Consider the following 25,232-nt stretch of genomic DNA (forward strand, 5'->3'; position numbering starts at 1 on the left):
AGGAAGAGAGCGGGAAGATGGAGCAGCAAGAAGAGTTGAGCTTGCAACAGCCAATTTGAAGACAGAAGACTGGGGTAAGTATATTTGTCCATCAAACATTTATTATCCACAGTTCTGGCTATAATTTATATCTCTAATTTCAAATTTAGATCTTCTGCAAGTGCTGGAGCTAATGACAGGGCTTTAGAGTCATTCTGCCTAGGCTTCACAAGTAAGCTTGATTTAGGGCAAGTGGGTCCTGGAACCTCCTCTTAAAGGAAATTTGACTCATCAACATGATATATTTGTTCCGTTTCCTCCTTATTCCAGTGCTGTTGCAAAGTGGGGGTACATAATCCATTTGCTGGATAAACATGCTGTAATCTTTTTTAAGTGAAGCAGAATAAAGAATGTGTTGCAGCAACTGTATGGTTCTAAATGTCCCTGTGCATCAAAGCAGTTTTGTGTGTGTGTGTATATATATATATATATATATATATATATATATATATATATATTTATTTATTATTATTTTTTCTTATTTGTTACCAAGCACTACCACTGCTTTTTCAGAGCTGCCACTGGTTGATTTGTTATGCAGAGCTACCACTGGTTGATTTGTTATGCAGAGCTACCACTGGTTGATTTGTTATGCAGAGATACCACTGGTTGATTTGTTATGCAGAGCTACAACTGTTTGATTTGTTATGCAGAGCTACCACTGGTTGATTTGTTATAGAGAGCTACCACACACACATACACTTTCACACACATGCACAAATAGACAAAAAAACGCATATACACACACATGCACACATACAGGCATGCATGAATACATACACATATACTGTTCGTATACTACTCACACACTGTAGGTTTTGTTACCCCATTTCTGTAACTGTGTGTTAAAGATTAGCAATTGAATAGTAGGTAATCAGGTGGGGGGTGGCAAAATATACCCTTGTCTGTGTGGCCAAATATCCTAGCACCGGCCCTGGGGATAGTGCAGACAGAGTGGGTTTTTTTGTACTGTCTGCTGAACATTATTAAAGGGCCAGTCTACTCTAGAATTTGTATTGTTTAAAAAGACAGCTAATCCCTTTATTACCCATTCTCCAGTTTTGCATAACAAACACGGCTATATTAAAATACTTTTTACCTCTGTGATTACCTTGTATCTAAGCCTTTGCAGACTGTCTCTTTATCTCAGTTCTTTTGAAAGACTTGCATTTTAGCCAATATGTGCCGAATACACAGGAGTGAGCACAATGTTATCTATCTGGCACACATGAACTAGCGCTGTCTAATGGCCTTTAGGGCTTATAAATGATCATATGAGTCTACCTAAGTTTAGCCTTCAACAAAGAATACCAAAAGAAGAAAGAAAATTTGATGATTAAAGTAAACTGGAAAGTTGTTTTAATTTGCATACCCTATCTGAATTATGAAAGTTTAATTTTGACTAGACTGTCCCTTTAATAGCCAATAAGGTGATACTAAAGACTAAGTTGACAAATACATATAGATATACTAGCAACAGCATTCAAAACAAACTCACGCCCAGCGATGTCCCAGATCTTAATAACTCTATCGGCTCCACCAGTCGCTACCATTCTGGAGTTAGGACTGAACATCACAGCGTGAACCTCTGACTCATGCACATCCTGTGGCAAAACAAAATAGCAAATAAACTATCAGTAAATGAAACGGATAATATGGAAACTGCAAAAATGTACAAATTGTTTGAGACCTTGAGGGGGTTAAACTTTTATCTAGAGTCAGCAAATAAAAAATTGCATCATCTGGTATTTTTTTTTTGCTTTAGGACATCCCTTTTGTATTAAATATATTTGAGCTTATTAACTCACAAGCCTTGATACTGTGCTCAGCGAAGGCAAATAAATTAATACTTTTGCATAGTATTGCTACTGTGAAAATATGCTGACGTGGAATTAGCAGCATGAGATGAGGATATAGGGGGACCTTAAACCTTAAATTGACATTAAACGCTAAATCAATGCTAGACAGCATGATGCATTCAAAGAACAGATTAGTCTGAGAGTAACATGTAGATGTATTTTTTACAGTTTCATTAGTTGTTTAAATATTGACAAAATAAGTGTAAAGTTTTAGTGTCTAAAAAACAATGGGAGTTGCCATGTTGTAACTTAGGTTACCTTCTCTGCTGTGGCCAATTAAGGACAGACATAAATAGGTCACTAGAGTGTGCAGCCAATGGCTGTGAGGAATAGAACAGTGTTCTGCACTTCCATTTCTAACAGGAACTGAAAAGCTCACAATTTCAGAATGGAATTGTAGGAAAAGGGGACAAAATAAAGTATATAACAGATATTTTTTTTTTTTTTTTTTTTTTTTTTTTACCGGATCCATGTCTTATTTATTTATTTTTCTTTTTTTTTTCTTTTCTTTTTAATTTTTTTTTATTCGGTTTAAAGGTTATAAGTAACAATTGGGGACACGCAGGACCCCTAATCTGAAAGATACAAACGTGAGATTAAAGTACACATGTCAAAGAATAATGTACATAGATTCAACACAAATAAGTATACCCAAATACAGAATCAAAAATACCCTCTCGTAAGAGGGATTGTGGCGAAAATAGTCCGCCTAGTTTGAACCCTGGTGTGGGCTCTATAACTGGGGGGGGGGGAGGTGAGCTAGTACAGACTAACCAATGTAGCTGAACATAAAGGTGAGTAGGTATAGCATAGTATAAGAGTTAAAAATAAGTGTTACTTGTTCTAAACATAATATTCTTTCCTTAGCTTACCTTCAGGCATAACATGACCTAGCATATTATAGGTGACATAGTGCTGGACATCTTACAGAGTCTAGGACCCATCTACCGTGCTATGGGGTCGTGCCATTTAACAACATTAGATTGAATGATCTGAGCTTGCATCTATCTTATGGGAATGGATTATCCCTTAGGTATTACAACCCTCAACTACAGTATAGACTTCCCATGTTAGTGAGACCAACTCTCCTACGTAGCCCTTCTCATTGCTGTATATAAGGGTTTATATTAGTTGATCCTAAGATAGCGTGTTCGTGGACTAAACTTCCTTTATGTGGTCTCCCTCCAGACCCTGGCCACTGGTCCAGAGGGAGGAACACATATTATGAGTGAAAGGATAATGATACATAACAATACAGTGGCAATGTATACGTGTCCCTATCGAGGGCCCCCTCAAACCCCCAGACTGGACAAACACATATACAGGGTTTATCAGTATCATTAAGGTATTGTGTCAGTAACACACGTACACCACGGTTGTTGTGTAGCTGCTGCGGCATTTGTTGCTCTTACACTTGTACATGCATCCCTCCCGGGGCTCCCCACTAACCCGCAGGTGAGGTATAAAGGCTAAATGTCCGCGGCTGCTAATATAAAAGCCGTCTGCCAATGTAAGGATTTAGTAGAGAGTGAGGATGGATCTCAACTGCAGAGTATGCAAAATAAATGATTTGTATCACTTTTGGCAAATGGACTATTGAACAGCATAGACCAAGCTGCTTTCAGTGAAGTTGTTATTCTCAAGTAATTGAATTGCAGATCAGAAACTTGTCTGGCAACGAATGATGTAAATCACATATGCTGTTGAACGTCACAGCATTAGTATAGACATAAACAAAGGCTGGATCAGAAGAAATATAAAAAATAAATCAATTTCTTAGTAGCAATCTTTAGAGTTCAGCTAGCTCCCAGTATGATAAAACTTGATAAAGAAAAGCAGAGTTCCAGAAAGCAGGTAGTGTTGCTATTAGTGCTGGAGTAAGATATAACAGTTCAGTTTTAGACACTGTTAGTTAGTTTGTCACAGAACGGTATACACATGTGCTGATAGTCTTGCGGTCAGTAGTGCAGCAGGGAAAAGCAAAGTTCAAGGTTTATTTGTACAGCACAGCTTAAAGTAACTACAGTGCTTACCCCCAGTCACCGGATGGTGTGTAATAGAAGCAGAATTAATTCTGAGATGTCCTTGTACTTAGTCCGTGGGAGGTTGTTTGTAGAAAAGTTGCAATGTGTTAAAGTGGAAGAGAGGTTGAAGTCCGGTGTGTGAGAAACGCTTCAGTGGCTCAGATGAGATAGCAACTCAGAGGGAGACGGCAGCAAACACACTGCAGTATGAAATAAGTCTCTGTTGTAGCGTGCACGCTAAAAAAGAAAAACTAGCCTCTGTAAAACTTTCTGTAGGCAAAATGAGCATATGAACCGGCAGTAAAAAATAAGTAATCCCAAGGTAGTAGCTGATTCAGTAATTGGAAGAAAAGCAGACTGGTTTGTTTTCAGAAAAAACACACAGCAAGTGGAAAACAGCCACGCTTCAGAGCTAGTCTAGAAACGTAATAATTAAGCACCTGTCTGCAGTCAGCTGATGCCTTAAGTACAGGTAAGGCTGAAGTCAGGTGAATGGGAAAGGCATAGGTAAAACATGGAGCGGAATCCATACATAAGGTGAATGGGAAAGGCATAGGTAAAACATGAAGCGGAATCCTTACATACGCCCCCCTTCAAGCAAGCCGATCCTCGGCTTGATGTTTAGGTCTAAGGGGATATCGTCTGTGGAAACGAGAGATGAGTCTAGGTGCATCTATATTGGTATAAGGCTCCCAAGTGTCATCATCAGGTGAGTAGCCTTTCCATCTGACCAGATATTGTAATACACCTTTATGCTGTCTGGAATCCAGGAGGTCTTGAATTTCATAAGTGTCCGGATCTAGGGGTACAGGTACAGGTGGTAAAATGGTTTTCACTGAAGGATCATCTGAAGCTGGTTTAAGAAGGGACACATGAAAAGTAGGATGGATGGGTATAGAACTAGGAAGGTCCAGAGTAACTGCATTTGGGTTAACAACGTGAGTGATAGTGAACGGTCCGATATATAATCCTGCTAGTTTTTTACTGGGAACAGGGATTTTGATGTTTTTTGTCGAAAGCCAAACTTTATCGCCTATGGCATAAGATGGTGATGGTCGTCTGCGTAAGTCGTAGTATTTCTTCTGTGAGGTCTGAGCCTGTTGAATATTTGTTTTTAGGAAGTGGAAGTTTTCAGCGAGCTTCTGTAGTAGATCATCTACAGAAGGAGAATTTGGGTTATCTGTTTGTTCCAGGGAAAAATGAGGATGAAAAGCATAGTTTGCAAAGAAGGGTGAAACTTTGGTGGATGAATTAACCGAGTTATTGTAGGCAAATTCGGCCAGATATAGGTATTGTGACCATTCATTTTGCTGATAAGAGCAATAACAGCGTAGATACTGCTCTAGCCATTGATTTAATTTCTCTGTTTGGCCATTTGTTTGTGGATGGAAGGCAGTACTTAGGCGATGATCAATTTTCAGTTGAGCAGAAAGACTTTTCCAGAACTTCAAGGTAAACTGAGTACCCCTATCAGTTGTTATGATGGAAGGAATTCCGTGGTATCTGACAATCGAATTTAAGAAGAGTTGTGCTGTCTCACTGGAAGTGGGAAGTTTGTTAAAAGGGATAAAATGAGCCATTTTGGTCAGGATGTCTGTGACAACTAGAATGGTGTTGAAACCTGAACTCACAGGTAATTCAACTATGAAGTCAATGCCGAGATGTAACCAAGGTCTATCAGGTATTTGAATTGGAAGAAGATGTCCATACGGCTTGGCCCTTTCCTTTTTGGAAGTAATGCAGATGGAGCAGTTTGAGATATAGTTTTTCACAGATGTTTCCAAATTTGGCCACCAGTAGGATCTGCTGAGAAGTTCCTTTGTTTTCATAATAGCTGGATGTCCAAGGAGAGGTGGATCATGATGTTGTTTAATTAGAGCAGGTCTAAGAATCTCGGGGACATACAAGAGAGTCCCATGATAGTAGAGGTTGTTTCTACGAGATAGTCGGAGTTGAGGTAGCTGAGGATCTGACCGTAAAGCTGTTTGAAGTTGCGTCTTGAAAGTGGACAGTAGACCAAAAAATCTATCTGGGGGAATGATAGAAGTAGATTCCTGAGTGTTTGGAGGTCTAGGGTCTTTCCTAGAAAGTGCGTCCGCCTTTCCATTTTTAGAGCCGGGCCTGTAGATGATTTGATAGTTAAACCTGCTGAAGTATAGGCTCCATCTTACCTGTCGACTAGAGAGAGTTTTATTCCTCTGTAGGAACTCGAGATTACGGTGATCCGTGTAGATGATTATTGGTAAGACGGTGCCCTCCAGGAGATGCCTCCAATGTTCAAAGGCACGTTTTATCGCCAGGAGTTCCTTTTCTCCAACAGCATAGTTCATCTCAGGTGCAGAAAGAATTTTGGAATAGAAAGCTACTGGATGTAGTGGTTGGGATATACTGCGTCTTTGCGAGAGGACAGCTCCAAGGGCATAATCGGAGGAATCCACCTCCAAAATGAATTGGAGAGAAGGGTCAGGAAATTGAAGTATTGGAGCTGAGCAGAAGGAGTTTTTTAATGAGTTGAAAGCTTCAGTTGCCTTGGAGTTCTAGGTGAAAGGTGTACTGGAACTGGTGAGTACAGTGAGAGGTTTAGCAATTTGAGAGAAATTTTTAATAAACTTTCTATAATAGTTGCTAAACCCGAGGAAACGTTGTAGTTCCTTCCTATTTTTTGGTTGTGGCCAGTTTTTTACTGAATTGACTTTGTTAGCCTGCATTTGGATACCTTTTGGGCCAATGGAGTACCCCAAAAAATCTATTTCCTTGGTGTGGAATACACACTTTTCTAGCTTTGCATATAGCCTATGAACTTGGAGCCTGGAAAGTATCCAACTAACATGTTTAACATGTTCTTCAAGCGTGTTTGAGTACACTAGAATGTCATCCAGGTATACGACCACACAAGTATCAAGAAGATCGTGAAATATATCGTTAATAAAATACTGGAATGTGGCCGGGGCGTTAGTTAACCCGAACGGCATTACCAGGTACTCAAACAGGCCGTATCTTGTCCTAAAAGCGGTCAACCACTCATCCCCTTCTCTTATGCGGACAAGGTTATAAGCCCCTCTTAGATCTAATTTGGTGAAGATTTTGGCATGTTGGAGGCGTTCAATGAGTTCGGGGATGAGTGGTAGGGGATACCTGTTTTTTATCGTAATTTTATTGAGTTCCCTGAAGTCGATGATTGGTCGAAGGGAGTTATCTTTGTTTCTTACAAAGAAGAACCCGGCTGCTGCTCGAGAGACTGAAGGACGTATAAAACCTTTTTTTTTAAGTTTTCATCTAAATACGTCTTTAAATGATCAAGCTCGGGTTGGCAAAGAGGGTAGAGATGACCGTAGGGAGGAGTGGTACCAGGTTTGAGGTCGATCGGACAGTCATACGACCGATGAGGAGGTAGAGTATCAGCTTCCTTCTTACTGAATACGTCTGCAAACTTCTCATATACTTTAGGTATGTGTGGAGTTTCTGTCAAATGGAAGAGAACAGAATGATTTAGACAGGTTTGCTGGCAATATGGTGAATCAAATTTTACTTCCAAAGAACTCCAATTGATCACAGGTTCATGTAAACGAAGCCATTGCAACCCTAGTACAATGGGGAATAGAGGAGAGGTAATAACATCAAAGGTGATGTATTCCTGATGTGAACCTAGGGTGGATACCAGAATGGGAATTGTATGCTGAGTAATAGGACCAGAAGAAATTTCAGACCCATCTACAACCCGTATAGAGACAGGAGACAATTTAGTGATGAGAGGTATTTTATTTTTTTCAACAATAGCTTTATCTATGTAATTCCCTTGGGCTCCTGTGTCAATTATAGCTTCTTTCGTCATGCGATTGCTGTCCCACTGTAAAGAGAGGGTTAAAGTACAGTGAATTGGTTTATCATGTTCAATCATTGAAGTCAAATGTAAGAGAGACTTACTATTTTTATTTTTACGTAGGGAGGGGCATTCGCGGATAGGATCGTTTGGACTTCCACAATACATACACAGTCCTTTTGATTTTCTTCTAAACCTTTCTTCAGAGGTCAATGGACCCCTCATAAAGCCTATATCCATAGGTTCAGGCACACTTGATGAAGAAGCAGTTGGAGGAGGATGGAATGATCTCTTGTAAGAAGAATCCCCAATTTGACGCTCTGACTTCCTTTCGCGAAGCCTTCTATCTATTTGCATTGAGAGCTTCATGAGGCCGTCTAAGGAGTCAGGGAGATCAGTTCGGGCTAGCTCATCTTTAACTGCTTCCGAGAGTCCTAGGCGAAATTGGTTTCTTAAGGCTATCACGTTCCATTGGGAGTCAATGGCATGTTGTTTAAACTCCATTATATAAAGTTCAACAGGACGGTTGCCTTGCTTTAGTTTCCGCATCTTGCTTTCTGCAGTCAATTGTAAATTTGAGTCTGAATAAAGTTCATCCATGACTGCTAGAAAAGACTGTAGGGATGATAGAATAGGATCGTTGGTTTCAAAGAGCGTGTCTGCCCAGATTCGGGGTTCACCCCGTAGATAGGTAATCATTGTGAGCACTTTAATCTTATCATTAGGATATGTGAGTGGCTTAAGGTTGAAAGTGAGGAGGCAGGCATTCCTATATTGGCGATAGAGACTCCTATCACCATTGAACAAATCAGGTGCTGCAATCTGTGGTTCCACAATAGATTCAGCAGCTTTTGCTTTGGGAGGAGTTGTCTCTCTTATAACCTTAGTTAAAGTCTCATTTTCAACCTTTATATCTCTAAGGCCTTGACTGAGTTCATCTACTCTTTTAGACAGGTTGTAAACGAATTGGGGCAATTCTGCTGGATCCATATTTTTTAAGGCTTAATTATTCTGTAAGGATTTAGTAGAGAGTGAGGATGGATCTCAACTGCAGAGTATGCAAAATAAATGATTTGTATCACTTTTGGCAAATGGACTATTGAACAGCATAGACCAAGCTGCTTTCAGTGAAGTTGTTATTCTCAAGTAATTGAATTGCAGATCAGAAACTTGTCTGGCAACGAATGATGTAAATCACATATGCTGTTGAACGTCACAGCATTAGTATAGACATAAACAAAGGCTGGATCAGAAGAAATATAAAAAATAAATCAATTTCTTAGTAGCAATCTTTAGAGTTCAGCTAGCTCCCAGTATGATAAAACTTGATAAAGAAAAGCAGAGTTCCAGAAAGCAGGTAGTGTTGCTATTAGTGCTGGAGTAAGATATAACAGTTTAGTGTGAAGTGTAACTCTCAGTTTTAGACACTGTTAGTTAGTTTGTCACAGAACGGTATACACATGTGCTGATAGTCTTGCGGTCAGTAGTGCAGCAGGGAAAAGCAAAGTTCAAGGTTTATTTGTACAGCACAGCTTAAAGTAACTACAGTGCTTACCCCCAGTCACCGGATGGTGTGTAATAGAAGCGGAATTAATTCTGAGATGTCCTTGTACTTAGTCCGTGGGAGGTTGTTTGTAGAAAAGTTGCAATGTGTTGAAGTGGAAGAGAGGTTGAAGTCCGGTGTGTGAGAAACGCTTCAGTGGCTCAGATGAGATAGCAACTCAGAGGGAGACGGCAGCAAACACACTGCAGTATGAAATAAGTCTCTGTTGTAGCGTGCACGCTAAAAAAGAAAAACTCGCCTCTGTAAAACTTTCTGTAGGCAAAATGAGCATATGAGCCGGCAGTAAAAAATAAGTAATCCCAAGGTAGTAGCTGATTCAGTAATTGGAAGAAAAGCAGACTGGTTTGTTTTCCGAAAAAACACACAGCAAGTGGAAAACAGCCACGCTTCAGAGATAGTCTAGAAACTTAATAATTAAGCACCTGTCTGCAGTCAGCTGATGCCTTAAGTACAGGTAAGGCTGAAGTCAGGTGAATGGGAAAGGCATAGGTAAAACATGGAGCGGAATCCATACATACGGTGAATGGGAAAGGCATAGGTAAAACATGAAGCGGAATCCTTACAGCCAACCACATGGTAAGAGCAAATAGCAAGCCAAAATAGTATTAAGTACCCCCAACATTGTTGAGAAGATTAACTTTAAACATCTCTTATAGCAGACTCATTGGAACTACAAACATTAAGGTAGTGGCATGACCTAGACTATAAAATTAGAAATGTGGTATGCGTGAATTTGGGTGCTTGATATTGGCATGCCATAACATATAAAAATGTACGCATTGGCTTATATACATTGTAGAGTAAAACATAAGAACACTCATTATGGGTATGGAGTATACTATACACAGGGTAACAGAGAATAATATCAGCAGTCTGACAAACAAACAACAAGCATTCATATAACTTGGATGACCAAGGGATGTCCACAACCTTTCACACAATGTCTTTATATCTAAGGTCCCTAGGAGGTTAGATGGGTGATGGAAGCGTTCCATACAGCATAGGAATGCCCTACCATTGCGAAGTTCAGTTTGCTCTGGGGAAAGTGTGAAAAGTTCCAATAGAATACCTTGTAGGGTGCATCATTGAGAAGGAGGTTGATTTGTCCGTTTCAAAAACAGTGTTGAAGTGACAACATCTAGGCCTCAGGGGAACCCCCTACCTCTGTACTAATAGAGCTTAACCCACTCCAGTCCTGGTTCTTATTGCGACCTGTGATCTGTACTTAGGCCTGAGTGAGGAGCATACTACGCTTGAGAGAAAGCTATAGGAAGGGCGAGAGCAGGATCCCGTAACAGTGAAAGGGTATAATCTCCAAGGGCCAGACTGTAGGCCTGGTTTTACATGGTGATCGGTAAGTGGTATGGTACTCAGCACGGTATCCTGTATCCCCTGCTGGCTAGACCCCTGTGCACCAAGGAGTAGGGGCCCGATATCCAGCCCCGTTGCCATAAGAGCATGGATGTCTGTGGTCTGTTCCGACGTACAGAATGTGTCCCTAAATTGGGTGTGCTCCGCAATGAAGACCCTGTGGGTTTCTGGTAACCGGCTCTTTAGATAAGTTGGAGCCTGCCACTCCGATGCCATTTTGACTGGTGCCAAGAGTGTCTCAGCTCTCAGGTGTGGCCCCTCAGTAAGACTCTGCTCAGTCGCTTGTCCTCCTTCGAAGGAGCACCCAGAGAAAGCTACTAAGTTAGCCGCATCCCATGACGCATCAGAAGCCGATTCCTGCTGGTTCAATTGTGGACCTCCAGCCACCCGCCTTGGATCAATAGCATTCCTCAGGCTCCCCCACTCTGTTGCAATCAGCTCACGTAGCTGGTGAAAGTGGCGGTTCAGAATGTCCTCCATGACGCTTAGGATCCTGTCGAGAGGAGGCTAGTGGGCTGTGGGTTGGTTACCAGCTGCTAGGTAGTGGTTGCGGCTTGTCTGGGATCAGGGCAGCGGCAAGCACAATTGTCGAGCAACTTTGGTTGTTCTCCGGCTGCAATGCTATGCGATGTGTCATGGCGCGCTGTGTTGGGCCTCAGTGTTCAGATCATGACTATGCTGCATTCCATCGCTCCCATCTCAGACTGAGCATCGATGTCCATGATATTTAGATTCCTCAATTTTGCTGGTTACCAGGGTCAGTTCTGAGTATTAACTCTGATATATATCTCTCTTAAAATGCCTTTTTAATGCTATTTTGAACGGAGCACATGGTGTTTGCGACCGTTCTGTTCAGCGGTTGGCTCCGCCCCCCCCCCCGATATTTATTTTTAATTAGAAATGTGCGATTCATTTCGGATCGATTCGGAAATTCGGCCGAATTCGTAAAATTCGGGATTCGGATCAATTCGAATTTCCGAATTAAAATAGTGCTGAATCTACTGAATAAATCCGAATTAGTTCGGATTTATTTGGATTTATTCGGTAGATTCGGATGGCCATGGATTACACCAGTATTGTACAGTATATAAGGTTATATCACTCTGCTATGGGTTACACCTAATATACAGTACATAATACTAGTCTAATACACAGCACATCCCACCTAACACTTACCGAATTTCCGAACCGAATCCAGACGAATTTATTCGAATCCGAAACGAATCCGAACCGAATTGATTCAAATTTTTCCCAATTCTAATCGATCCAAACCAAAATTCGAAAAAATCAGAATCGATCCGAACCGAATCAAATTTTTTCGCCATGCACATGTCTATTTTAAATATACAATCTATCATTTTATATTACCATCTCAAAGTGTTTAATGTCGCTTTAATAAACACTTCACAGCAACCAATTCTTTAGCATCAATAAACCACAATACCCTTTTAAAAAATGATTGAAATCCTGTTTTTATATTTATTATTCCCTGCAAGTCATCTTCAGCTTGTGTCCTCGGCCGCAGTGAGCAGTTCTGCCTCAGTGTGTTCATGGAGAGAGTGAGTCATGTGACAGGACGAGACTGGCACCTCTCTCTTTGATCAGGTTGCTGAATAAAAGCTTAGGGCAAGAGGTTGCTTTATGATTCGCAGAACTGATCACTGCTAAAACAAATAAATAGAAAAAAAAAAAAAGTGTCCAGGGCGAAGGTGCTGATCCTTTTTAAAGGTGTATTTAGATTACAGGCATTAAAGAATTTGTTGATGCAAAATGTTTATTAACATTACCTGCCCCTTTAAATATTATGAGCCTCTAAAACAGTGCTTTCCAAACTGTGTGTCGTGGCACATTAGTGTGTCGGCGGCAGTGTGTAGGTGTGTCCCTGCTGAATTTAAAAATGTTTTTAAATTTGTTTTTGGTTTCTGATATTCCGCCTGCCTGCTACGCATATCACATGGTTGACACGATTTATACCTAATGGGTCACAGATCATCTTAGCCTATTGGCGCAGCTCAGTGGGAATTGAAACTATTCCCATTTGCAGCTTTGGCGGCACATTGGCTCCTGACTGCAAGTGTAGTCTGCTCAATCTGCAGTTTGTTTGCAGCGCGGGCAGTAGTCCGTCAAACTCGCAGAGCTCTGAGGGCGGCAGCTTAAACGCTGAGCTGAAGTCAGAAGTCAAAGTGCTATTTTTTTTTTGCAGCTAGCTCCCAGAAGTGCATTGCTGCTCCTGCTCTTGATATATGGATAGGAAATGGAAGCTTAAAAATGTAAGTTAGTTTAACCTCCTGTTTGCTAGTACAACTGAATTAATGTGTCATGAAATGATGTAGGTCTAAAGTGTCACCAACATGAAAAGTTTGGAAAGCTCTGCTCTGCAACCATTGGATTGTGAGTTTACAATATGAAAAAAAATATAATGGAGAGATAATCTGGCTCTATTTATGAATATTTAAATCCTGTGCAGTTTTATGCTATCTGTGCTAGTTTAATTAGCTATCAGAGAAAAGAAATTACTGACAAAATACATTTGACATGAAATATTGCTGTTTAAATCTATGTTTCTTAAAATAAAAATCACTTATTTCTGGGTGCACAATGTCTCCTTAAAACTTAACTTTTACTGTGCAGACTAAAATCTATACAATTTAAATCAGCGATGTGCGCTTTAAATGAGAATTGACAAACAAGCCCCTAGAGGAGTTAAGATCACTTTACCTGTTATCACAATCAGAAAAAAAATGATATTGTATTAGTAAGGTAAAGTAATCAAATAAAAGAGGGAAAAACACGTATGTACTATTTTTGCGATTTCACAAAGACCTGTATATGGGCCGAAACTCATTATACCTTGATTTATATTGTTTTCTTATTTCTCTCCTTTCAAATTTTCTGACCCTTCCACTATTTTTTATAATATTTCCCAGCTTTATTCTCCGCTCCTCAGAAATATTGTGCCCGCACAATCTTGGGCTCCTATTACAAGTTGAAAGTAAACACGACCACACGAGCGTAAACTAAATTTGCGATTGTCGGGTTAGCACAAATTAATACTTGCGTAAAGGGTTAGGGCTAAAAATAAATAGATGCCCCAAGCACAACATAAATGCCTTCAAATAAAGTGTTACACTCCTATTTACACTATCTGATATAAATTATTCACATAAACATAAAAATGTTATAAGGGTTCAAAGTTATATGGTATATGACAAGGTATTTGAAATGAAAGGGCTATAATGTACATATACATGTCTAAATATATGTATGTCTAAATATATGTATATATATGTATGTCTAAATATATGTGTATATATGTATGTCTAAATATATGTGTATATATGTATGTCTAAATATATGTGTATATATGTATGTCTAAATAACAGAATTTATGTTTACCTGATAAATTACTTTCTCCAACGGTGTGTCCGGTCCACGGCGTCATCCTTACTTGTGGGATATTCTCTTCCCCAACAGGAAATGGCAAAGAGCCCAGCAAAGCTGGTCACATGATCCCTCCTAGGCTCCGCCTACCCCAGTCATTCGACCGACGTTAAGGAGGAATATTTGCATAGGAGAAACCATATGATACAGTGGTGACTGTAGTTAAAGAAAATAAATTATCAGACCTGATTAAAAAACCAGGGCGGGCCGTGGACCGGACACACCGTTGGAGAAAGTAATTTATCAGGTAAACATAAATTCTGTTTTCTCCAACATAGGTGTGTCCGGTCCACGGCGTCATCCTTACTTGTGGGAACCAATACCAAAGCTTTAGGACACGGATGAAGGGAGGGAGCAAATCAGGTCACCTAAATGGAAGGCACCACGGCTTGCAAAACCTTTCTCCCAAAAATAGCCTAAGAAGAAGCAAAAGTATCAAACTTGTAAAATTTGGTAAAAGTGTGCAGTGAAGACCAAGTCGCTGCCCTACATATCTGATCAACAGAAGCCTCGTTCTTGAAGGCCCATGTGGAAGCCACAGCCCTAGTGGAAGGAGCTGTGATCCTTTCAGGAGGCTGCCGTCCGGCAGTCTCGTAAGCCAATCTGATGATGCTTTTAATCCAAAAAGAGAGAGAGGTAGAAGTTGCTTTTTGACCTCTCCTTTTACCAGAATAAACAACAAACAAGGAAGATGTTTGTCTAAAATCCTTTGTAGCATCTAAATAGAATTTTAGAGCGCGAACAACATCCAAATTGTGCAACAAACGTTCCTTCTTCGAAACTGGTTTCGGACACAGAGAAGGCACGACTATCTCCTGGTTAATGTTTTTGTTAGAAACAACTTTTGGAAGAAAACCAGGTTTAGTACGTAAAACCACCTTATCTGCATGGAACACCAGATAAGGAGGAGAACACTGCAGAGCAGATAATTCTGAAACTCTTCTAGCAGAAGAAATTGCAACCAAAAACAAAACTTTCCAAGATAATAACTTAATATCAACGGAATGTAAGGGTTCAAACGGAACCCCCTGAAGAACTGAAAGAACTAAGTTGAGACTCCAAGGAGGAGTCAAAGGTTTGTAAACAGGCTTGATTCTAACCAGAGCCTGAACAAAGGCTTGAACATCTGGCACAGCTGCCAGCTTTTTGTGAAGTAACACAGACAAGGCAGAAATCTGTCCCATCAAGGAACTTGCAGATAATCCGTTTTCCAATCCTTCTCGAAGGAAGGATAGAATCTTAGGAATCTTAACCTTGTCCCAAGGGAATCCTTTAGATTCACACCAACAGATATATTTTTTCCAAATTTTGTGGTAAATTTTTCTAGTTACAGGCTTTCTGGCCTGAACAAGAGTATCAATAACAGAATCTGAGAACCCTCGCTTTGAGAAGATCAAGCGTTCAATCTCCAAGCAGTCAGCTGGAGTGGGACCAGATTCGGATGTTCGAACGGACCTTGAACAAGAAGGTCTCGTCTCAAAGGTAGCTTCCATGGTGGAGCCGATGACATATTCACCAGATCTGCATACCAAATCCTGCGTGGCCACGCAGGAGCTATCAAGATCACCGACGCCCTCTCCTGATTGATCCTGGCTACCAGCCTGGGGATGAGAGGGAACGGCGGGAATACATAAGCTAGTTTGAAGGTCCAAGGTGCTACTAGTGCCTCTACTAGAGTCGCCTTGGGATCCCTGGATCTGGACCCGTAGCAAGGAACCTTGAAGTTCTGACGAGAGGCCATCAGATCCATGTCTGGAATGCCCCACAGTTGAGTGATTTGGGCAAAGATTTCCGGATGGAGTTCCCACTCCCCCGGATGCAATGTCTGACGACTCAGAAAATCCGCTTCCCAATTTTCCACTCCTGGGATGTGGATTGCAGACAGGTGGCAGGAGCGAGTCTCCGCCCATTGAATGATTTTGGTCACTTCTTCCATCGCCAGGGAACTCCTTGTTCCCCCCTGATGGTTGATGTACGCAACAGTCGTCATGTTGTCTGATTGAAACCGTATGAACTTGGCCCTCGCTAGCTGAGACCAAGCCTTGAGAGCATTGAATATCGCTCTCAGTTCCAGAATATTTATCGGTAGAAGAGACTCTTCCCGAGACCAAAGACCCTGAGCTTTCAGGGATCCCCAGACCGCGCCCCAGCCCATCAGACTGGCGTCGGTCGTGACAATGACCCACTCTGGTCTGCGGGAGGTCACCCCTTGTGACAGGTTGTCCATGGACAGCCACCAACGGAGTGAGTCTCTGGTCCTCTGATTTACTTGTATCTTCGGAGACAAGTCTGTATAGTCCCCATTCCACTGACTGAGCATACACAGTTGTAATGGTCTCAGATGAATGCGCGCAAAAGGAACTATGTCCATTGCCGCTACCATCAAACCTATCACTTCCATGCACTGCGCTATGGAAGGAAGAGGAACGGAATGAAGTATCCGACAAGAGTTTAGAAGTTTTGTTTTTCTGGTCTCTGTCAGAAAAATCCTCATTTCTAAGGAGTCTATTATTGTTCCCAAGAAGGGAACTCTTGTCGACGGAGATAGAGAACTCTTTTCCACGTTCACTTTCCATTCGTGAGATCTGAGAAAGGCCAGGACTATGTCCGTGTGAGCCTTTGCTTGAGGAAGGGACGACGCTTGAATCAGAATGTCGTCCAAGTAAGGTACTACAGCAATGCCCCTTGGTCTTAGCACCGCCATAAGGGACCCTAGTACCTTTGTGAAAATCCTTGGAGCAGTGGCTAATCCGAAAGGAAGCGCCACGAACTGGTAATGCTTGTCCAGGAATGCGAACCTTAGGAACCGATGATGTTCCTTGTGGACAGGAATATGTAGATACGCATCCTTTAAATCCACCGTGGTCAAGAATTGACCTTCCTGGATGGAAGGATTGTTCGAATGGTTTCCATTTTGGACGATGGAACCTTGAGAAACTTGTTTAGGATCTTGAGATCTAAGATTGGTCTGAACATTCCCTCTTTTTTGGGAACTACGAACAGATTGGAGTAGAACCCCATCCCTCGTTCTTTTAATGGAACAGGATGAATCACTTCCAGAAGATAACCTTGGGAGACTATTTCTAGCGCCCAAGGATCCAGAACATCTCTTGCCCAAGCCTGAGTGAAAAGAGAGAGTCTGCCCCCCACCAAATCCGGTCCCGGATCGGGGGCCCGCATCTCATGCTGTCTTGGGAGCAGTGGCAGGGTTCTTGGCCTGCTTTCCTTTGTTCCAGCCTTGCATTGGTCTCCAGGCTGGATTGGCTTGAGAAGTATTACCCTCCTGCTTAGAGGACGTAGCACTTGGGGCTGGTCCGTTTCTGCGAAAGGGACGAAAATTAGGTTTATTTTTGGCCTTGAAAGACCTATCCTGAGGAAGGGCGTGGCCCTTGCCCCCAGTGATATCAGAGATAATCTCTTTCAAGTCAGGGCCAAACAGTGTTTTCCCCTTGAAAGGAATGTCGAGCAATTTGTTCTTGGAAGACGCATCCGCTGACCAAGATTTTAACCAAAGCGCTCTGCGCGCCACAATAGCAAACCCAGAATTTTTCGCCGCTAACCTAGCCAATTGCAAGGTGGCGTCTAGGGTGAAAGAATTAGCCAATTTAAGAGCACGAATTCTGTCCATAATCTCCTCATAAGAAGAAGAATTACTAATAATCGCCTTTTCTAGCTCATCGAACCAGAAACACGCGGCTGTAGTGACAGGGACAATGCATGCAATTGGTTGTAGAAGGTAACCTTGCTGAACAAACATCTTTTTTAGCAAACCTTCTAATTTTTTATCCATAGGATCTTGGAAAGCACAACTATCTTCTATGGGTATAGTGGTGCGCTTGTTTAGAGTAGAAACCGCCCCCTCGACCTTGGGGACTGTCTGCCATAAGTCCTTTCTGGGGTCGACTATAGGAAACAATTTTTTAAATATGGGGGGAGGTACGAAAGGTATACCGGGCCTGTCCCATTCTTTATTAACAATGTACGCCACCCGCTTGGGTATAGGAAAAGCTTCGGGGGGCCCCGGGGCCTCTAGGAACTTGTCCATTTTACATAGTGTTTCTGGAATGACCAGATAATCACAATCATCCAAATTGGATAACACCTCCTTAAGCAGAGCGCGGAGATGTTCCAACTTAAATTTAAAAGTAATCATATCAGGTTCAGCTTGTTGAGAAATTTTTCCTGAATCTGAAATTTCTCCCTCAGACAAAACCTCCCTGGCCCCCTCAGACTGGTGTAGGGGCCCTTCAGAAACAATATCATCAGCGTCCTCATGCTCTTCAGTATTTTCTAAAACAGAGCAGTCGCGCTTTCGCTGATAAGTGGGCATATTGGCTAAAATGTTTTTGATAGAATTATCCATTACAGCCGTTAATTGTTGCATAGTAAGGAGTATTGGCGCGCTAGATGTACTAGGGGCCTCCTGTATGGGCAAGACTGGTGTAGACGAAGGAGGGGATGATGCAGTACCATGCTTACTCCCCTCACTTGAGGAATCATCTTGGGCATCATTTTTACTAAATTTTGTGTCACATAAATCACATCTATTTAAATGAGAAGGAACCTTGGCTTCCCCACATTCAGAACACAGTCTATCTGGTAGTTCAGACATGTTAAACAGGCATAAACTTGATAACAAAGCACAAAAAACGTTTTAAAATAAAACCGTTACTGTCACTTTAAATTTTAAACTGAACACACTTTATTACTGCAATTGCGAAAAAGTATGAAGGAATTGTTCAAAATTCACCAAAATTTCACCACAGTGTCTTAAAGCCTTAAAAGTATTGCACACCAAATTTGGAAGCTTTAACCCTTAAAATAACGGAACCGGAGCCGTTTTTATATTTAACCCCTTTACAGTCCCTGGAATCTGCTTTGCTGAGACCCAACCAAGCCCAAAGGGGAATACGATACCAAATGATGCCTTCAGAAAGACTTTTCTATGTATCAGAGCTCCACACACATGCAGCTGCATGTCATGCTGTTCTCAAAAACAAGTGCGCCATACCGGCGCGAAAATGAGGCTCTGACTATGATTAGGGAAAGCCCCTATAGAATAAAGTGTCTAAAACAGTGCCTGCCGATATTATTTTACAAAATACCCAGATTAAATGATTCCTCAAGGCTAAATATGTGTAAATATGATCGATTTAGCCCAGAAAATGTCTACAGTCTTAATAAGCCCTTGTGAAGCCCTTATTTACTGTCTGAATAAAAATGGCTTACCGGATCCCATAGGGAAAATGACAGCTTCCAGCATTACATCGTCTTGTTAGAATGTGTCATACCTCAAGCAGCAAAAGACTGCTCACTGTTCCCCCAACTGAAGTTAATTCCTCTCAACAGTCCTGTGTGGAACAGCCATGGATTTTAGTAACGGTTGCTAAAATCATTTTCCTCATACAAACAGAAATCTTCATCTCTTTTCTGTTTCAGAGTAAATAGTACATACCAGCACTATTTTAAAATAACAAACTCTTGATTGAATAATAAAAACTACAGTTAAACACTAAAAAACTCTAAGCCATCTCCGTGGAGATGTTGCCTGTACAACGGCAAAGAGAATGACTGGGGTAGGCGGAGCCTAGGAGGGATCATGTGACCAGCTTTGCTGGGCTCTTTGCCATTTCCTGTTGGGGAAGAGAATATCCCACAAGTAAGGATGACGCCGTGGACCGGACACACCTATGTTGGAGAAATATGTGTATATATGTATGTCTAAATATGTATATATATATATATATATATATATATATATATATATATATATATATATGTATGTCTAAATATATGTGTATATATGTATGTCTAAATATATGTGTATATATGTATGTCTAAATATATGTGTATATATGTATGTCTAAATATGTATATATATATATATATATATATATATATATATATATATATATATATATATGTCTAAATATATGTGTATATATGTATGTCTAAATATGTATATATATATATATATATATATATATATATATATATATATGTGTGTATATATATGTGTGTCTATATATGTGTATATATATGTGTGTCTATATATGTGTATATATATGTGTGTCTATATATGTGTATATATATGTGTGTCTATATATGGTGTATATATATGTGTATATATATATGTGTGTATCTATATATGTGTACTTTGGAGCCCTTCCCACTCAAATACCTTAAAATATGAAAAATCATTTTAATTCAATTTTAATATTTAATAATGTGTTTTACTTTACAATGTTTTTCACATAGGAGAACATGTTCTTAGTATTTTTAAATATATATTCCTATACACAAATACACTACAATATATATATTTCTATAACTATCTATCTATATATATTTAAAAATAAATAGAATGTTTTCTTCTATGTGAAGAACATTGGAATGTATAATATTCATAACTACCTTCACGTTAGTGCAGTTGGTCTAATACGTGTCGGGTTAGCGCACAAGCGATAATTGTTAGCTTCTTTTTTCCCCGTTTACACGCTCCATTAAAGTCTTTTTAAGAAGAAGTTAACACTGTCACAATATCCAAAGTCAGTTTTCACTTGTGAACAAAAATTTTAATTTCAACTTGTAATACGAGCGCTAACCGTCTCGCATTAAAAAGTTTACTTCTGGCGGTGTTTGCGCTCGACTGAAAGCACTAAATAATGCACCACTTAAAATCTGTCCCTTTGTGTTTAATGCCCCTTAAGATTGCACACTCTCATCTGAATCCAGAAATGTTATTTTTGACTTCTATGTCCCTTTGTCAATTACACAAAACAAAAAACATTAGGAAGTAAATACTGTATGTGTTATCTTATTATACAATAAGAATTGTAATTACATACCTGGCTATCCAGAGCTCTTGTGGGTAGGCAGCAAATCACACAGACAGAAGACATAGGGTAATAATCCCCACCGCTATATGAATCCGTCCTCTCTCGCTTGAACCTTAAAGGGATAGAATACTATTTAAATATGTTACAATATAATAATATTTCTTGCATGAAAAAAATATCAAGTTATAGCTGTTAATTTTGAAGCAGGAAGTGCATGTCTGCGTACTCCTAAATGAACATCTGCGTACTCCTAAGCTCACGCCTGCCTACCCCTGAGCGCACGTCCGCCTACCCCTGAGCGCACGCCTGCCTACCCCTGAGCGCACGCCTGCCTACCCCTGAGCGCACGCCTGCCTACCCCTGAGCGCACGTCTTTGTACCCCTGAGCGCACGCCTGCCTACCCCTGAGCCCATGCCTGCCTACCCCTGAGCGCACGCCTGCCTACCCCTAAGCGCACGCCTGCCTACCCCTGAGCGCACGCCTGCCTACCCCTGAGCGCACGTCTTTGTACCCCTGAGCCCACGCCTGCCTACCCCTGAGCTCACGCCTGCCTACCCCTGAGCTCACGCCTGCCTACCCCTGAGCTCACGCCTGCCTACTCCTGAGCTCACGCCTGCCTACCCCTGAGCTCACGTCTTTGTACTCCTGAAAATAAAGATAAAATATAGCTATTGTGGTTAAACTTGATCATTTAAAATTAGTCCTAGCAGCTTTAGTTCCTGATTAATGCTGAATAATTATTCATGCAAACTAATGTTAATGAGCTTGCCGGGTATTTTTTTTCCAGAAAAGGTGTCAACCTTACACAAAATAGAAGGTTTTCTGGCGCATAGGAAGCAATCAGCATTTTTTATTAAAGGAACATGGAATTAAGTTTTTATAGTTGTATTGTAAAAACTGTTTCAAAATGCATTACAGTTCTTAAGGTTCCAGTGCTGAATAAATATATTCTTTTCTTTTCAGGCCTGTGAAAGCTCATCCTTCACTGATAGGGAATTTTGAATTTAACTTTTTTTTTTAATAAAAACAAAATCACAATACTTACATATTTTTTATTGCACCCATGAAGTTGTAGGAACCTGAAGCCACTAAGCTTAGGGACCTAAAAACACACACAAATATATATTTATTAAAGCATAGAAAATATAGGTCAGTACAGCCACAACATGAGATTACAGAGGACCCATGCACCCATTTAAAGAAGCCCACTGTTCTGATTACGTAGCTGGAAGTCACTTCTCAAATAATTTTATTTCTTGCTCCTGACCTTTTTTCATCAAATATGAGCTAAATAAAATATTTGTACCTCATTACTAAAGTGTGGAGTGCAGCTTCATAGTTTGCGTTTTGCATTTTTTTTATTATTCTTCCTATAGTCATATACAAAGAAGATTGTCTTAAAATATAAACACACAACATTGTCTGTCTATCAATAATATATACACAGCACAGTCTGTCTACTTAAAGGGACAGTCTAGTCAGAATTAAACTTTCATTATTCAGGTCATGTGATTTTAAACAACTTTCTAATTTACATTTATAATCAAATTTGCTTTGTTCTGTTGGTATTCTTTGTAGAAAGCTAAACCTAGGTAGGCTCATATGCTAATTTATAAGCCTTGAAGGCCGCCTCTAATCTCAGTGCATTTTGACAATTTTCACAGCTAGTCAGCCCTAGTTCATGTGTGACATATAGATAACATTGTGCTGCCGTGGAGTTATTTATGAGCCAGAACTGATTGGCTAAAATTCAAGTTTGTCAAAAGGAATTAAATAAGGAGCAATCTGCAGAAGCTTAGATACAAGGTAAAAACAGAGGTAAAAAATGTATTAATATAACCATGTTGGTTATGCAAAATTGGAAGATGGGTAATAAAGGGATTATCTATCTTCTTAAACAATAAACAATCTGGAGTAGACTGTGCTTTTAAAATATATATACAAAGCATTATCTGGCTCCTTAAAATATATACACATAAAAATTTAATTAATGCTTACCTGATAAATTATTTTTTTTAAAGGTGGTGAGAGTCCACTAGCTGTTACTCCTCAGAATTATACTTCCTGCCACTAGGAGGAGACAAAGATTCCCAAAACTCCAAGAGCGCTTAAAAACCCTCCTACCTCACTGATAAACCAGCATTTTGGCAGTTTTTCACCACTAGAGGGAGTTAGTCCATGTGTTTGATATAGATAACAATTAGCTCACGCATGTGAAGTTACCTAGGAGTGAGCACTGATTGGCTAAAATGTAAGTCTGCCAAAAGAACTGAAATAAGGGGGCAGTAAGGATTCACAATTAGGAACAAAGGACTTCCTTATCCGCATGGAAATAAGATAAAATAAGGGTGATCACACTGTAGAGCTGAAAGATTGGAGACTCTACGAGCAGAGGAAAGCTAGCAAAACAAAACTTTCCATTACAACCAATATGAACAGAATGCATAGGCTCAAATGGAGCCTACTGCAAAACCTGAACAAACTTAAGGCTCCAAGGAGGAGCAACAGGTTTTAATGCAGGTCCGATTCTGACCAGGGCCTGAACAAAGGACCGAACATTTGGTAAGGTAGCCAAACTTATAAGAAAAAGAGCAGAAAGGGCAGAAACGGACTTCACAGAGAACTGACTGACAAACCCTTCTCCAGCCCTCCTGAAGAAAAGATAAAATACAGGGTACTCTTACTTTATGCCAAGGAAAACCCTGAGGATCGCAACAGTAAATGCATGTGCGCCCAAAGAAAACATCAGCTTATAATTGAACACAAGCCCTCAAACTTCCACACACCCTCAACAGCCAGAACCAGAGGGTGGAATCGATCCACAACCTTCTGCTTCTTAGCCAGGCATGCTAACCACTAAGCTATGCCAGAGAGATGGTAAATTTGCAAGAAACCAGCATACAAACCTGGATTAAGGAGTCAATAACTTCCAGACCAGATGGGGAACATAACAGCAGACAGCGTTAGACTGGAGAGCTAGTATGAAATCTCCATTGCAAGCTGTGGCATAGAAAAACTGTGGTTAACGCTCGTTAAGATGGCAAACCCTGTCTTGTCACCATGTGTACACACAATTATGTCACACACACTCTTTGGCTTAACTGCCTTTAATATCCAGCAGCACAAAAGCCCCCTAACATCAGAAAAAATGGGCTTGGCCGGGATAGGAGAGTGGGAGGATAGTCCACCCATAAGCCTGGGTCCTTACATAGTACATCTGACCCTATATAAGGCTGTAGAAGCAGCAAATCCCATTTTATAGGGACAGTCTACACCATAATTATTGTTTAATTCCATTTATTACCCATCTCCCAGTTTTGCATAACCAGCACTGTTATATTAATATAAGTTTTACCTCTATGATTAGTTTGTATCTAAGCCTGTGCAGACTGCCCCCTTATCTCAGTGCTTTTGACAGACATACAGTTTAGCCAATCAGTGCAGACTCCTAAATAACTGCACGGGAGTGAGCACAATGTTATCTATATGACACACATGAACTGGTACTGTCTAATTGTGAAAAAAAATCAAAATGCTCTGAGCTAGGAGGCGGTTTTCAACGGTTTAGAAATCTGTTTGAGCCTAGCTAGGTTTAGCTTTTCAAAAATACCACCAAGGGAACAAAGCAAATTAAATGATTAAAGTCAATGGGAAAGTTGTTTAAAATTGCATGTCCTGTCTGAATCATGACAGCTTAATTTTGACTAGACTGTCCCTTTAACTGGATAGTCCAGGTAGCTGCTCAGCCGCAATATATCCCAACCCTGGTTTTCTATATAGGGGTTAGCATAAATTGTTGCAGGAGAAGCAACCTCCAACAGCTAATATACACCATAACTCTTACTAAATAGGATTACATGAACACAGCATTGGGAAAATACCCATTAAAGGATCAATTTACTTCAGACACCATCTTCTACACCTCCTTGATGTACACAGGCAAAGAATGACGGGGGGTTATAGGAAGTGGGAGGGATACATATAGCTTTGCTAGGGAGTTCTTTGCGTCCTCCTGGTGACCAGGAGTTAAATTCCCACTAGTAATTAGAAGGGATTCATGGACTCTCCATGCCATTGGAAAGAAATCTAAAAGGTCAAATTCTCATTGGTGCAATGTTGCTCTCACATGTAGTAGAGGTAAAAAAAAAGTCATTTTTTAAATTCAGCTATGTTTTTCAATAGCAGATTGTTCTAACTTTTATTTCACTTTAAAATGTTTGGTATATTAGTAATAGTTGTAAATCCTATTTATATTGCAAGTCTTGTGGAAAGAA

General features: G+C 40.4%; 1 protein-coding gene across 5 annotated transcripts in view; it reads right to left on the bottom strand.

The window, feature by feature from the left end:
• Window positions 1–25,232, bottom strand: part of ATG16L2 (autophagy related 16 like 2) — a 372,678-nt gene that overhangs the window by 87,588 nt on the left and 259,858 nt on the right. For all 5 annotated transcript variants that reach the window (XM_053708773.1, XM_053708771.1, XM_053708770.1 and 2 more), the window contains 3 exons: window positions 22,004–22,060; window positions 20,967–21,069; window positions 1,538–1,643 (listed from right to left, as the gene is read on the bottom strand). In XM_053708773.1, the coding sequence (XP_053564748.1) occupies window positions 1,538–1,643; window positions 20,967–21,069; window positions 22,004–22,060 (266 nt within the window). The remainder of the gene's footprint in view (window positions 1–1,537; window positions 1,644–20,966; window positions 21,070–22,003; window positions 22,061–25,232) is intronic.

The sequence above is a fragment of the Bombina bombina genome, chromosome 3 (assembly GCF_027579735.1).
Source record: "Bombina bombina isolate aBomBom1 chromosome 3, aBomBom1.pri, whole genome shotgun sequence".
Lineage (NCBI taxonomy): Eukaryota > Metazoa > Chordata > Amphibia > Anura > Bombinatoridae > Bombina > Bombina bombina.